A 12,065-nucleotide genomic window follows, 5' to 3' on the forward strand; every position below is an offset into this window, starting at 1 on the left:
TTCTTGGGGCAACAGTAGGACACCTAGAAATTACTCAGAGCTGATCGGATGATGGTGCCATCCAAGGCGGGGGTGGAAAAGGTGAAGGAGCAACTGGGTAAGAGTCTCAGAGACTCTTTTAGTGGGCCAACACCTAAAAAGTAACATATGGGTTCCTGAGGCCTTCCTTTCCTCCTCTGGATGAGGTTCATCCTCTGTTCTCTGTTCTCCAGTCTTATTGGCAGGTCCCAAGAGTGGGCCGCTGAAGCAGGAGGAGAGGGAGAGAGAGAAGCAAATCAGTAAGGCCATTCCAGAAAGGCTGTCTGTGAAAACAGATCTCCTTTGTACTTTATAGTTTTACCCAACAACCCCAGAGCACTGGTAAAGCTCACATTCACCAAATCCCCCAATCTCTCATGTCATAAGGATTACCATCTGTGTTTCATAGGCTGATGGGAAGGAATCACAGAACAAAAGAATATTAACACTAGAAAAGTCCTTAACAATTGTAGGATCATAGAATTTTAGCAGGAAGGGACCCTAGACCTTGATGTATGACTTTGAGTAACTCTTTTACCTCTCTGCACCTCAATTTCCTCATCAGAATAAAGAAGGGAGGGGTTGGGTAGATTAGATGATACCTAAACTCCCATCTCTAACAGTCTATGGGAGTTATTGAAGAAAACTGAGGCCTTAAAAAGTTAATTAACTTACCTAAGAGTACATAGCTAGTCTGTGGCAAAGTTGGGACTAGATCTCAGGTGTACTAATTCCCAGTCCAGTTTTATTGTGCTAGGCTGGAAACAATGGGAAATTTGAACCTCTGTAATTCACTTCTCAGACACTCAAGTCACTTGGTAGATCCTCATGTCTCTCCGGCCAAAGTGTGTTTCGTTTTAGTGAAAACAGCCTTGGCCCTAGCACAATCTTATTCACACAAGAATATCTAGTATAAGCTCCGTTGGGAAGGGAGGGGAAGTGAACAACATATTTTATCTGACTGCACCTAAACTATATAGCTATGCTGAGAATGCTTAGCATACAGAAAGTGCTTAATCAATGACAAAGTTGTCAATCAGTCGATAAACATTTGTTAAGAGTCTACTGTTCTAAGCACTGGGAATACAAAGAAAGGCAAAAGATAATCCTCCTCTCCAGGACCTCACATTCTAACCAGCATGTAAACAACTAGAAACAAACAAGCTATATACAGGAAAAAATTGGAGGTGATCAACGGAAGGAAGGCACCAACATTAAGGGGGATCTGGAAGGGCTTTGTGTAGAAGGTGAGATTTTGGCTCACACTTGAAGGAAACTGGTGAAGTGAGGAGGCACAGATGAGGAGAAAGAGAGAATTGCAGGCATGGAGGATGGTTGGTGAAAATGCCCAGAGTCAAGTGATGTAGTGTCCTCTCCAAGGAACAATGTCCCTGGATCAAAGAGTATATTGGGGGAGGGGAGAGAAGAGGATGGAGGGGAAGTAAAGTGCAAGAAGAATGGAAAGGGGTGTGTGTGTGTGTGTGTGTGTGTGTGTGTGTGTCTGTATAGGGAGACAGGTATACTGGAGCCAGCCCATGGGCTCCCAGGAGCACCATTATTAAATTTTCAGTGTGAGTATTCACATGGCAAATGCTACAAATTAGGTATCCATTTGTCATTTTGTTGATTGTTTAGACTTAAGAAAGTGATGGAGAAATGTAAATAATACTTATTAAATATTAATAATGACATACTTAGAAGTATGTCAAGGTACTCTTTTTATTTTTAAGATATCTTCATCCATTCATGCTTTCAACACACATATATTAAGCATCTACTATGGACCAGGAATTGTACTAGGTTCTGGAGATACAAAGGCAAATTGAAATAGTCCCTGTCTTCCAAGATTTCACGTTCTGTTAAGGAGAATTAGCATGAACATAGATGAATAAACAGAAAATAAAGACAAAATAATTACTGGGAAAGGCAAGGGAGAACTAACACCCTATTTCCCTATATGGACTCAAAAGCCAGTTTCAAGACATACTGGGATCAGATTGCATGACATCTTGGGGAAGGAAGTGGGGAGAGAGGGAGAGAAAAATTTAAAACTCAAAAGCTTATGGAAGTGATTGTTGAAAACTAAAAATAAATTAATTAATAAAAAAAAAAAGACATACTAGGTCCCCAGGTCTAGCCCAGAGTGCTAGAGGACCACACAACAAACTGGAAGAGTGGTGTTCTGAACAGGCCTTTACAAGCTGATTCTGTGGATGGCCATTAAAGAGGCAGCATGGCTAACTTATTCTGATGGGATGAGGAGATAGACTCCCTAGGAGCCAATCTGTCATATTGACTGTAGGGTGAGGATTGGAGGTGGGATCAAGAAACAAAAAAAAGACCTTTTTGGGCCCTGCTGGGGTACTTGCTGTTAAGTCAGTAGATACACTGATGCCTGCAAATAGGCAATGGGGTGGAGGGGGCCAAGGGGGTGGCGGGATAGAATGATAGAGATTGTCACCAAACTCCCTGGGTTGTAGTGGCAGCTTCATATGTGAAGGGCAACAGCAGTGGAAATAACAGCATCACGGGATTGCAGAACATCAGAATCAGAAGGGAGCTTCACAAGTCATCTACTCTTACCTGCACAATCAATGGATTAACCAGCATTCACTAAGTTTTAAATAGTTCTGAGGCACTGGGGATCCCACAAAAAGCATAAGACAGTCCTTGCCCTCAAGGAGCTTACATTCTAATGGGAGAGAGAGAGAGAGAGATGTGTAAATAAATAGCTACATACCAGATATGTGCAGAGTATGTATACAGAGTAGATGGAAGGTAAATTTGGAGGCAGAAAACTCGAAAAGCTGGGGGGCTGGGGATGGAAGGGGAGGGAAAGGAAGCTGGAGAGGGGAGGGACACTGAGAAATGTAACTAAACACAAACTCCTTATCTACAATACACCTTGCATATCAAAAGTGAATCCTTGGGGTGGAGGTGGTGGAGTCTCAGCCATGTGCCTTTACCTTGTAAACAAGTACTCACAGTGTTATAGCCCCCTTACTTATACTATAGGCTTGCCTAGCCTGAGGGAAGCCCAAACAGGTAACAATAATGATTTATATGTGGCTTTACATACCACCTCATTTGAGAGAGGGTTTACCAGTATTGGTATCTCCTTTTACCCAATAAAGAAACTGAGGCTGAACATAAAGAGAAATTTGAGAATTTGGGGATCCAGCCTCCAAAGGGAGTACTGATGTATGGACTCCCAGGTACTGGAAAAACCCTGCTAGCTTGAGCATATGCCACCCAGACCAAGGTCACCTGAAATTGGCTGGCCCCTATCTGGTACAGATGTTCATTGGGGTGGAGCAAAGCTTGTCCAAGATGCCTTTACATTGGCTAAAGGGAAAGCTCCCTCCATTATCTTCACTGATGAACCAGATGCCATTGGAATCCAGCACTTTGACAGTAAGAAAGCACGGGATCAAGTTCAGAGAACAATGCTGGAACTTCTGAATCAGCTGGATGGATTTCAGCCTAACACCCAAGTCAAGGTGATTGCTGCTACAAACAGGGTGGACATCCTGGACCCCACCTTGCTGCACTCTGGTTGTCTGGGCTGAAAGATTGAGTTCCCAATGCCCAGTGAAGAAGCCAGAGCCAAGATCATGTCAATCCATTCTGGAAAGACGAATGTGAGCCCTGACTTGAACTACGAGGAGCTGGCTCTCTGCACCACTGACTTCAATGGGGGCTAGTCCCAGGCTGTGTGTGTGGAAGCAGGGATGCTTGTGCTTTGACGTGGGGTGGGGGGACTGAATTCACCAGTGAAGACTACACGGAGGGCATCCTGCAGGTTCAGGCCAAGAAGAAAGCCAATTTGCAATACCATGCCTGACAGGGCTGTGGAGCCCCCTGGCCCCAAGCCTGGGATCAGCTCCTTTGTCTGACTTGATGGTAAAAGTAGTAACAATAAAGGTGGTTGGGGTTGTTTCCCCTCCTCCCCTCCAAAAATAAAAAAAAGAAACTGAGGCTGAGAGAGATTAAGTGATTTGTCTTTGATTAATCAAGCAATCATCAACAAACTAGGCCTCCTGGCCCGTGCTTATAGACCCTGCTACTGGAGGAGGCTGAGGTTGGTGGATCACTTGAGTTGGGGAGTTCTGAGTCGTACTACTACTAAAGCTGAGTGGAAGTCCACCCTAATTCTGGCACCAGTACTTTTGTGAGTGAGTATTGGTCGGCTCTTCTGAGCCAGGAGCTATCAGGCTGATGAAGAGACAAACTGGCCCAGGTATAAAATGGAGCAGGTCAAAGCTTGTGAAGGGCAGCTTTGGGGTCAGACCGTGAGTAGTTGCTACATTCCCAGCCTGGGCAAGATAGGCAGACACAATTTTTTTTTGGGGGGGAGGGGGTTTCTTTTGGCTAGGCAATGGGGTTAAGTGACTTGCCCAGGGTCACACAGCTAGTATGTGTTATGTGTCTGATGTCAGATTTGAACTCAGGTCCTCCTGAATCCAGGGCCAGTGCTCTATCCACTGCGCCATCTAGCTGCCCCCAGACACAATCTTTAAAAAATAAATCAACAAGCTAGATACTTTGCTCTAGGAACTGTGCTAGATCTACAAACAAAAAAAAATGAAATTGTCTTGCCCTCAAGAAGCTTATAGTTTGTAGAAGAGACAACATGGTCACACAGATAGCATCAGAGGGATATGAATACAGGTATTCTTTTCTCTAACTCTAGCTCTCTATCCACTCCAAGTCTGACTCTCTTAACATTCTACCTGCCTGCATAAGGTAGGAAAGACAGTCAAAGCAAGGTAATTTGCCACATACCAAGTGCTCATTGTACTTTTTTCAGAGTAGCGAAGCAAGTAGGTATTTGCAAAGCCTGATAACTTTCTACTTTTCTCCTCCCCCACCCCTTCTTGGCTTACTCCAGACCTCACCCTTTGGAAGAAGTTTACTTTAACTCTTCTCCTATTTCTTCTTGCAGATCAAAACTGAAGATCTCAGTGATTCTTTGCAGCCACCACTATCGCACAGGCCCTGCCACCTGTCTCAAGGACCTGCCATGATGTCAGGAAACCAGATGCCTGGGGTAACTATCAGCCAGTTTCAGGAAGCCTGGATCTTCTCAATGGGAAGGTGGCATTCCTCAGAGGGGACTTGAAGTCAGAGCCTGGCATCTAGTGACCCACTCCCTTCAAAGTCAAGCCATACTTTGTCTGAAGAACCAAGCAATAAGCTGTAGGAAGGGGTTAGAAAATTGAGAGAGAAGGATATTTTTCAAAGAATCAGCATGGTTAAGAAGCTGGGGAGGAAGTATGCTGGTTCTCTTGGAAATTTTAAAGCCAAAGATGCTAAATGAAAGACCATTTCAGAAATGCCCATGTCTTCAGGAGGGCCTGCCATCAACGTCCATCAAGGGTTACTTCTGCGTGATCTGACATTCCCAGTGGCTTCCTTCCTGTTATGGTTTTAAGTCAGAGTCATAGCATAACTCGGAATTAACTCTTAAGTTGGGAGAGGACAAGACAGAGATGAAGGGAATGTACTATTCTTTGAATTGGTGACTTGAGGAGATAGGAGTCTCCTTTCCTGGAGGCCTTTCATTTGTTTGTTAAACAGATATTTATTGAACACTTGATTATAGGCACAGCACCCTGCTATGTTCTGTGGGAGCTAACATGGCACCAGAGAAGCCCTAGATTCACTGAGCTTCCCAAATATCCTATGGCAAGTTGGATAGGAGACCATAGAGAAAAATATCTATCTGATCTAGGCCAATAACTCATTACTGAGACCTATTTAAAGAAATCTAAGGATTAGAACTGGAAAGATACTTTAGTGATCATCTACACCGTCATTTGACAGACAAGGAAACTGAGACCCAAATAATAAGTAACTTGAGTAGTGTCACCCAAGTAGTACGTAGAAGAGCTAGAATTTGAACTAGAGTCCTTTGACTTCAAATTCAGAATGCTTTCCAGTACAACATGCTGTTCTTGGGTGATTTGATGGGATTCCGTTATCTATTTAGTCCAGGGTTTTAAATCTTTCTTTCTTTTTTGTGGGGCAGTCTAATGAAGCCTATTGACTTCTTGTCAGAATAATGTTTTTAAATGCATAAAATAAAATATACAAGACTACAAAGGAGATATTGAAAGACATTGAAATCATATTGAAATGCAATGATCAAAATGTGTTGTTGTTTTTAATGAGTTCCCCAGCCCCAGATCTGTGATCTAGCCAAAGTTAATGTCCCCAAATTGCTACTCATCACTAGATTTAATCTCATATGACTACTCCTAACAAGGCTTCTGGCCTGATCATTGGACTCGGGTTAAATCAGTTTAGATGTCTGGGAATGCTTCTGAGCTTCCAGTGCCCTCAGCGAGCATAATGGAGTTTAGGCATATAAACCTAATACCCATTTTTTAAAAAGTAAATGACAACGCAAATAACAGAGGTGAACTGCACAAAAAGTTTCACAAGGATCTGTGTGATTAAGCACTAGGGAGAGAAAAGAGTATTTATGCTAGAGATTAGATGTAGGTGGATGTGCCAATTGACCCCAGCTCATACGTTCTGTAAACTATGTCTCCCCACACATAGGACATGGCTTCCCTCCATCCTCTCCAGCAACTTGTCCTGGTTCCCAGCCACCTGCAGTCCGTGTCACAGTTCCTGCTGTCTCAGTCGCAGTCTGGGCAACAAGGTAAGATGCCCTGAGGTTCTCTCCCTGAACCTAAATACCGTTTTATCAAACCAGGGACAAATATTTGTGGAGTGCCCACTTGTTAGCCAGCCCCTCAGTGAGGAGCACAGCAGGTTCCCAGGAAAAGGCTCCTGAGGGCAGCTAGGTGGCACAGTGGATAGAGCACTGGCCCTGAAGTCAGGAGGACCTGAGTCCAGCCTCAGACCAAACACTTGATGCTTGCTGGCTGTGTGACCATGGGCAAGTCACTTAACCCTAATTGCCTAAAAAGAAAAAAAATTTAAAAAAAAAGAAAGAAAGGATTCCTCATTCTGACTGTTCTCTTCTGCTCCCGACTCCCAATTTTCTGCCAGATCGGTTTCAATCTCTCTTCTCTCCAGGCCTCAGCCCCAGGGGCGAAGAGAAGCCTCTCCAAGAGCAGACCAGCAACTGTAGCACCAGGAAATCCCAGTTCTGTGGAAATCTATCTTGACCTCCTTGTGGCTATAGTGGGAGGGAAGGCTGTTCCAAGCCTTACTGCCCCAAGCTGGGAGGGTGGTGGGGTGGGGTGAATGACTATGGTTCTGTTTGGGCAGAGCAATGGTGCCACCCAGGGGCAGCATGGAGGTCTTCCCCGACGTCTGCGGTGGGTGAAGTATGCTGCCACACTTGATTGTCCTGGGGAGTTTGGAAGAATGCTCCGGAGCATTGTGTCCAGCCTTCTCGCTTCCTGGATCCCTCTCTTTCTCCTCCACCCATTCACACTCCTCCTCCCACACTGGGTGGCCAGAAAGCACACAGGCAAAGAACCATCCCATAAATATATTCTGACTACTCCCTTGCCCCCTATCTCTACCTTCACTTCCTGAAAATGCAAGGGACTGTGTGGGAAACCAGAATCAAAGAAAAAAGTATTCACTCATCCTTCCCTTTGGTTCCTCACACCTGTCAGGAGGGTACCAGCTAGACTCAGTTTCCAAGTTTCTGATAAAAATGACAATGCCCTGAACCTTCCTTTCATGAGTTTATTTAGCTATTCCTCATCCCTTTGCTGAGATAGGCAGGGACGGCTAGTTTTTGTTCTTTCTGAGGATGGGGGAACAGGACTGGAGAAGGCCCCCCCACCCCCCCAGTTCAGGAGCAGCTGTGAGACTGGCCCTCTGGACTGCTTGCGTCTTGTGATTTTCACCTACCTTTTTGTTTTTAGAGTAGCAACAGATTTTCTGCTTAGTGTAGAGAGCGAGGACAACCACTGGTACCATCCTCTGTAGAATAATTGGAGTCACACAAACCACTTCACCAGTGCTTAACTCAGTGCCTGGCACATAGTGGATAGGGGTTAAAGGGACCCAACCTGTCAGTTCACTGGTATAAGGAATACTCATGAAATCAAGTGTTCTCTACCAAGGCAGGTGTAATTTACCTTCTTAGGGAGTTTCCTAGACCAATAGTGTCAAACTCAAATAGAAAACCATACATACTGTGGAGGCTTAGTGACTTAGAAAACCACATATTATCTATTGTATTTTTATTTATTTTGTTAAGTACTTCCCAATTACATTTTACTTATAAGGCCTCATTCTGGGAGTGTTGCAGGCTTCATGCTGCCATCCTTGGCCTATACCACTGAGGTTAAGTGACTTGCTAAGGGTGACACAGCACATATGTAGCAGTCAAGATCTGAATTGAGTTCTTATTGGCTCCTAAACCAGCTCCTTATCCACTATGCCACGTTGCTGCTTGCTGGGCATGTAGAAGTAGGCACCTAATGAATGCTTCATCAATCTTCCTGGGTCTGGGCTTCTATATGTGGCAAATAAAAAAAATTAGACTATATGACTTCAAGATTTCCTTCCAACTCTAAATAGGATCCTGTGACAATTGACAGAGATACATTTTGGCTTTGATGGCCCTATTCCTGAAGTGGGCCACAGGAGACCATTGCTTCAATTCTCTGGATCAGACTGGATCCCAAAACACTGTTGTCAGAATGGCCCCCTCCTAGTTAATTTCATTAGAAGGGAAAGGGAAAAAGAGGAGCATGAAATGACGTTTATCATTCAGGATGTGATACAAGGGACCAATTAGGTGTAGGCTTAGAGGCTTCCTGCAGCCCAGCCAGCATTTTCATAGCTAGTCCACTTGTGTTTTCTTGTGGAAATAAACCAAAATCCCTAGGCTCCCATTTGAATTCTCAGAAGAAACCCCTAGGACTGGGCCCTCAGGCCTCCTCCCTTCTTAGGTTTCTTCATGAACAGTCTACAAGTTATCTGATTCCCATCTTGTTTATACCTCCCAGAGCTATCAACTTGGCCCTCCCTCACTCTTATGCACACCTCTCCCTGCCTAGCAGAAGGACTGGTTTGGGGACTGCTGCTCCCATCCCTGTTTGTCCCCTTGTCTGATTCATCAATTTACCACCGCCTTCATGTGGCAATCAATGCCTGGTAGCACTCGGGGCAGTCTCTCCATGGGGTGTGGAATGCACTAAGGGATCTGGTATGAGACAGGTGATATCAACCTTGCTTTAGAACTCACAAAGTACATGTTTCAGTCTCTCTCTCCTATCCTTACCATGTTTCTCCCTCTCTCTTTTCCCTCAGGTCTACAGTCAAATCTTCTCCCGTTTCCTCAGCAACAAAGCAGCTTCCTCCTCCCACAGACTGGACCTGGCCTGGCATCTCAGGTAATCAGTGTTCTTCATATTTCCTCTAAGAAGCCTACTTGTGCTCCTTCCTACCATTACCCTTGTAGCCCATGAGCAGAGAAAGCAGCAGGAAACATTATCTTTTCAACAGAGTTTTCCTCTATAAAATGAGGGGGTGAGTGAGTAGACTTAAAGATTTCCAAGGTTCCTTTCAATTCTGTGATCTTACTGACCTAAATAGGAAAACCAGAGCTGCATCAATGAGGAAATGGCTTACCTAATATCAACAGGAGATCTAGACCCAGAACCCAAACACTTTACTTCCAGGTTGGCGTTCTCCCCATTAAGTCACATACCTTCTCAGATTATAATGGCTAACATGAGTACTTTCAGGTTTGCAAAACACTTTCCAAATATTATCTCATTTAATCCCCCCAACAAGCTTGGGAGGTAGCTGCTATTATTAACCCTACTTTACAGGTGAGGGAACTGAAGTAAACAGTGGTTAAGTGACTTGTTCAGGATCACACAGCTAATAAGTATCTGAGGCAGGCCTCAAACTCAGATCATCCTGACTTCAAATTCAATGCGTTACCCACTGTGCCACCTAGCTGCCTATAATTGACCCATTCCTCTGGGAAGAACATCCTGAACTGGTATGATACCCTTGGGAACTAGGTTTCAATTTCCCAGGCTCCCCAAGTTGGGACCTACTTGGTGACCACCAGCTCAATTTTCTACACTTCTATTTGCACTGAGGGGTGCTAGAAGCTATGGTGAACTGGCAAGCCATGAGGCCACAGGAAGGAGAGATGTATTAAGGTCTCATTTAAGCTCTGGAACCCCTTCAAGGCCAATAAAGAGACTGTCCTAAGCTTGATTCTCCCATGGTGCTGCACAAGGAAAAAGGATCATGGGAACTAGAGCTTGGACTTTAGAAATCACTTAGTCCAACCCCCTCCTTTTATAAGCAATGAAACTGAAGCCCAAAGTGAGTGCTCAGAGTCACACAGAGCTAGAATTAAAAAGGAAGTCTTCTGATTCCAAATCTAATGTTCTTTCCATTAGATCTTAGCAGAGGACCCTAAGATGTATGGGGAAAATGGTTAGAAATGATCTAATAGAGAGAAAGCATAGTGTCCGTTCCCTGGGATTCTCATGCACATGAAAAATAAGAGCCCTATTTCTGACCTTAGGCTCCAGGAATCAAGCCAAGTGAAGGTTTGAGTAGGACATGAAGTCCATGAAGCCTGCCTCTTGATTGAGCCTTCAAGAGCAGAGAGTGCCACCTGGTGGTTAAATAAAAGTGGGGACACCTGGGTTCTAACTTTCATCTGTCACTGCCCTTTTCTTCTCACCTTAAGTAGAATCCTAGAATCAGAAAAGGCTAAAGCTAGAAGGAATTTAGTTGAACCCTACAAGTCACCAAACAAAATACATGAGGATCTTGACAAGCCATCTTGTCCATCCTGTATCCACAAGCAGGCATTTATCTAAATCAGCCCACACAGATATCAATCCATTCCATTTTAAAGAACTTCTAAGGAAGGAATAATGGGATATGAGTCCCATATTCAGAGGTGCTGAAGCCTGGAACTTTTATTAGGATAATTGAGTATTAAGCCTAATGATAGCTCTCTAGCTGACTTACCTTCTGTCACCAGTATCAATTAATACTTATGGGATGCCTTCAGTCTACTTTTAAAAGTTCTTAGAGATCACCTAATTCAATTCTCTCATTTTACATATGGAAACTGAGGCACAGAGAAGGAAAATTAGTTGGCCAATGCCATGTAGGTTCTAAATGACAGAGCCAGGATTCAAAACCAGGCTGTCTGACTCCAAATCAAGTGCCCTTTTGACCAAACCACAAAGCTTCTTCTAAAGAGTCATTGCCTATCTCAATGTCAAAGAGAAGGGACTTGTCCCAAATTACTTACTTTATTAGGAATCCATAGATTCCCACTCTAGAATCCTGAGTTGATGGGATTTTGCATCATGTTGGGAATGAAGAACACGTTGCAAAGTTGAGTCAATATCAGAGACCCCTTCTTCCCCCCACCATTGGTATCATGTAAAGTGTAAGGTACATTTTAAGGTGATGATAGTATAAGGGATTTAGGTAACACAGTGGACAGAGCACTAGATCTCAAATCAGGAAGTCCTGAGTTCAAATCTAGCCTCAGACACTTACTAGCTATCTGACTCTGGGCAAGCCACTTAACCTTCAGTTTGCTTCAGTTTCCTCATTTGTATATTGAGGATAATATTAGTACTTACCTTTCAGGGTTGTTGTAAGGATCAAACAAGATAATAATGGCACAGTGCCTGATATATAGTAAATGCTATATAAATGTTAGTTGTTATTATTATGATGATGATGATGATGATGATGATGATGATGAATCTACTAACATTTATGTGATTTATCAAAGTGTACAAGATACTTTATATACATCATCATTTCATTTAAACTTAACAAAAAATCCTAAAATGTAGGCATTAGAGGTATTATTATCCCTGTTTTATAGATAAGAAAACTGAGGCTCAGAGACTTTATGTGACTTGGCCAGGATCACACAGCAAGTGAGTATCTGAGACAGGATTTGAACTCAGGTCTTACTGAATTCAAGTCCAACCTTCTAGCCACACCTTTGTGTTAATATTAGGTTAAATTGGGATGGGGGGAAGATATTACATGTGCGAGAGATGATATGATGGTGAAAGGTCAGTAGAAAGACAAAACAGTAT

General features: G+C 43.6%; 1 protein-coding gene and 1 pseudogene across 1 annotated transcript in view; both read left to right on the forward strand.

Moving 5' to 3' along the window:
• POU2F3 (POU class 2 homeobox 3) overlaps window positions 1-12,065 on the forward strand; it is a 63,370-nt gene that overhangs the window by 30,651 nt on the left and 20,654 nt on the right. Inside the window, 3 exon segments of the mRNA XM_078146895.1 lie at window positions 4,964-5,068; window positions 6,586-6,688; window positions 9,271-9,353. Coding sequence (XP_078003021.1) covers window positions 5,042-5,068; window positions 6,586-6,688; window positions 9,271-9,353 — 213 coding nt within the window. The 5' untranslated portion in view covers window positions 4,964-5,041.
• On the forward strand, window positions 52-3,862 carry LOC110207087 (26S proteasome regulatory subunit 6A pseudogene; annotated as a pseudogene).

The sequence above is a fragment of the Phascolarctos cinereus genome, unplaced genomic scaffold (genome assembly GCF_003287225.1).
Source record: "Phascolarctos cinereus isolate Bilbo 61053 unplaced genomic scaffold, phaCin_HiC Scaffold_726;HRSCAF=1367, whole genome shotgun sequence".
NCBI classification, from domain to species: Eukaryota; Metazoa; Chordata; class Mammalia; order Diprotodontia; family Phascolarctidae; genus Phascolarctos; species Phascolarctos cinereus.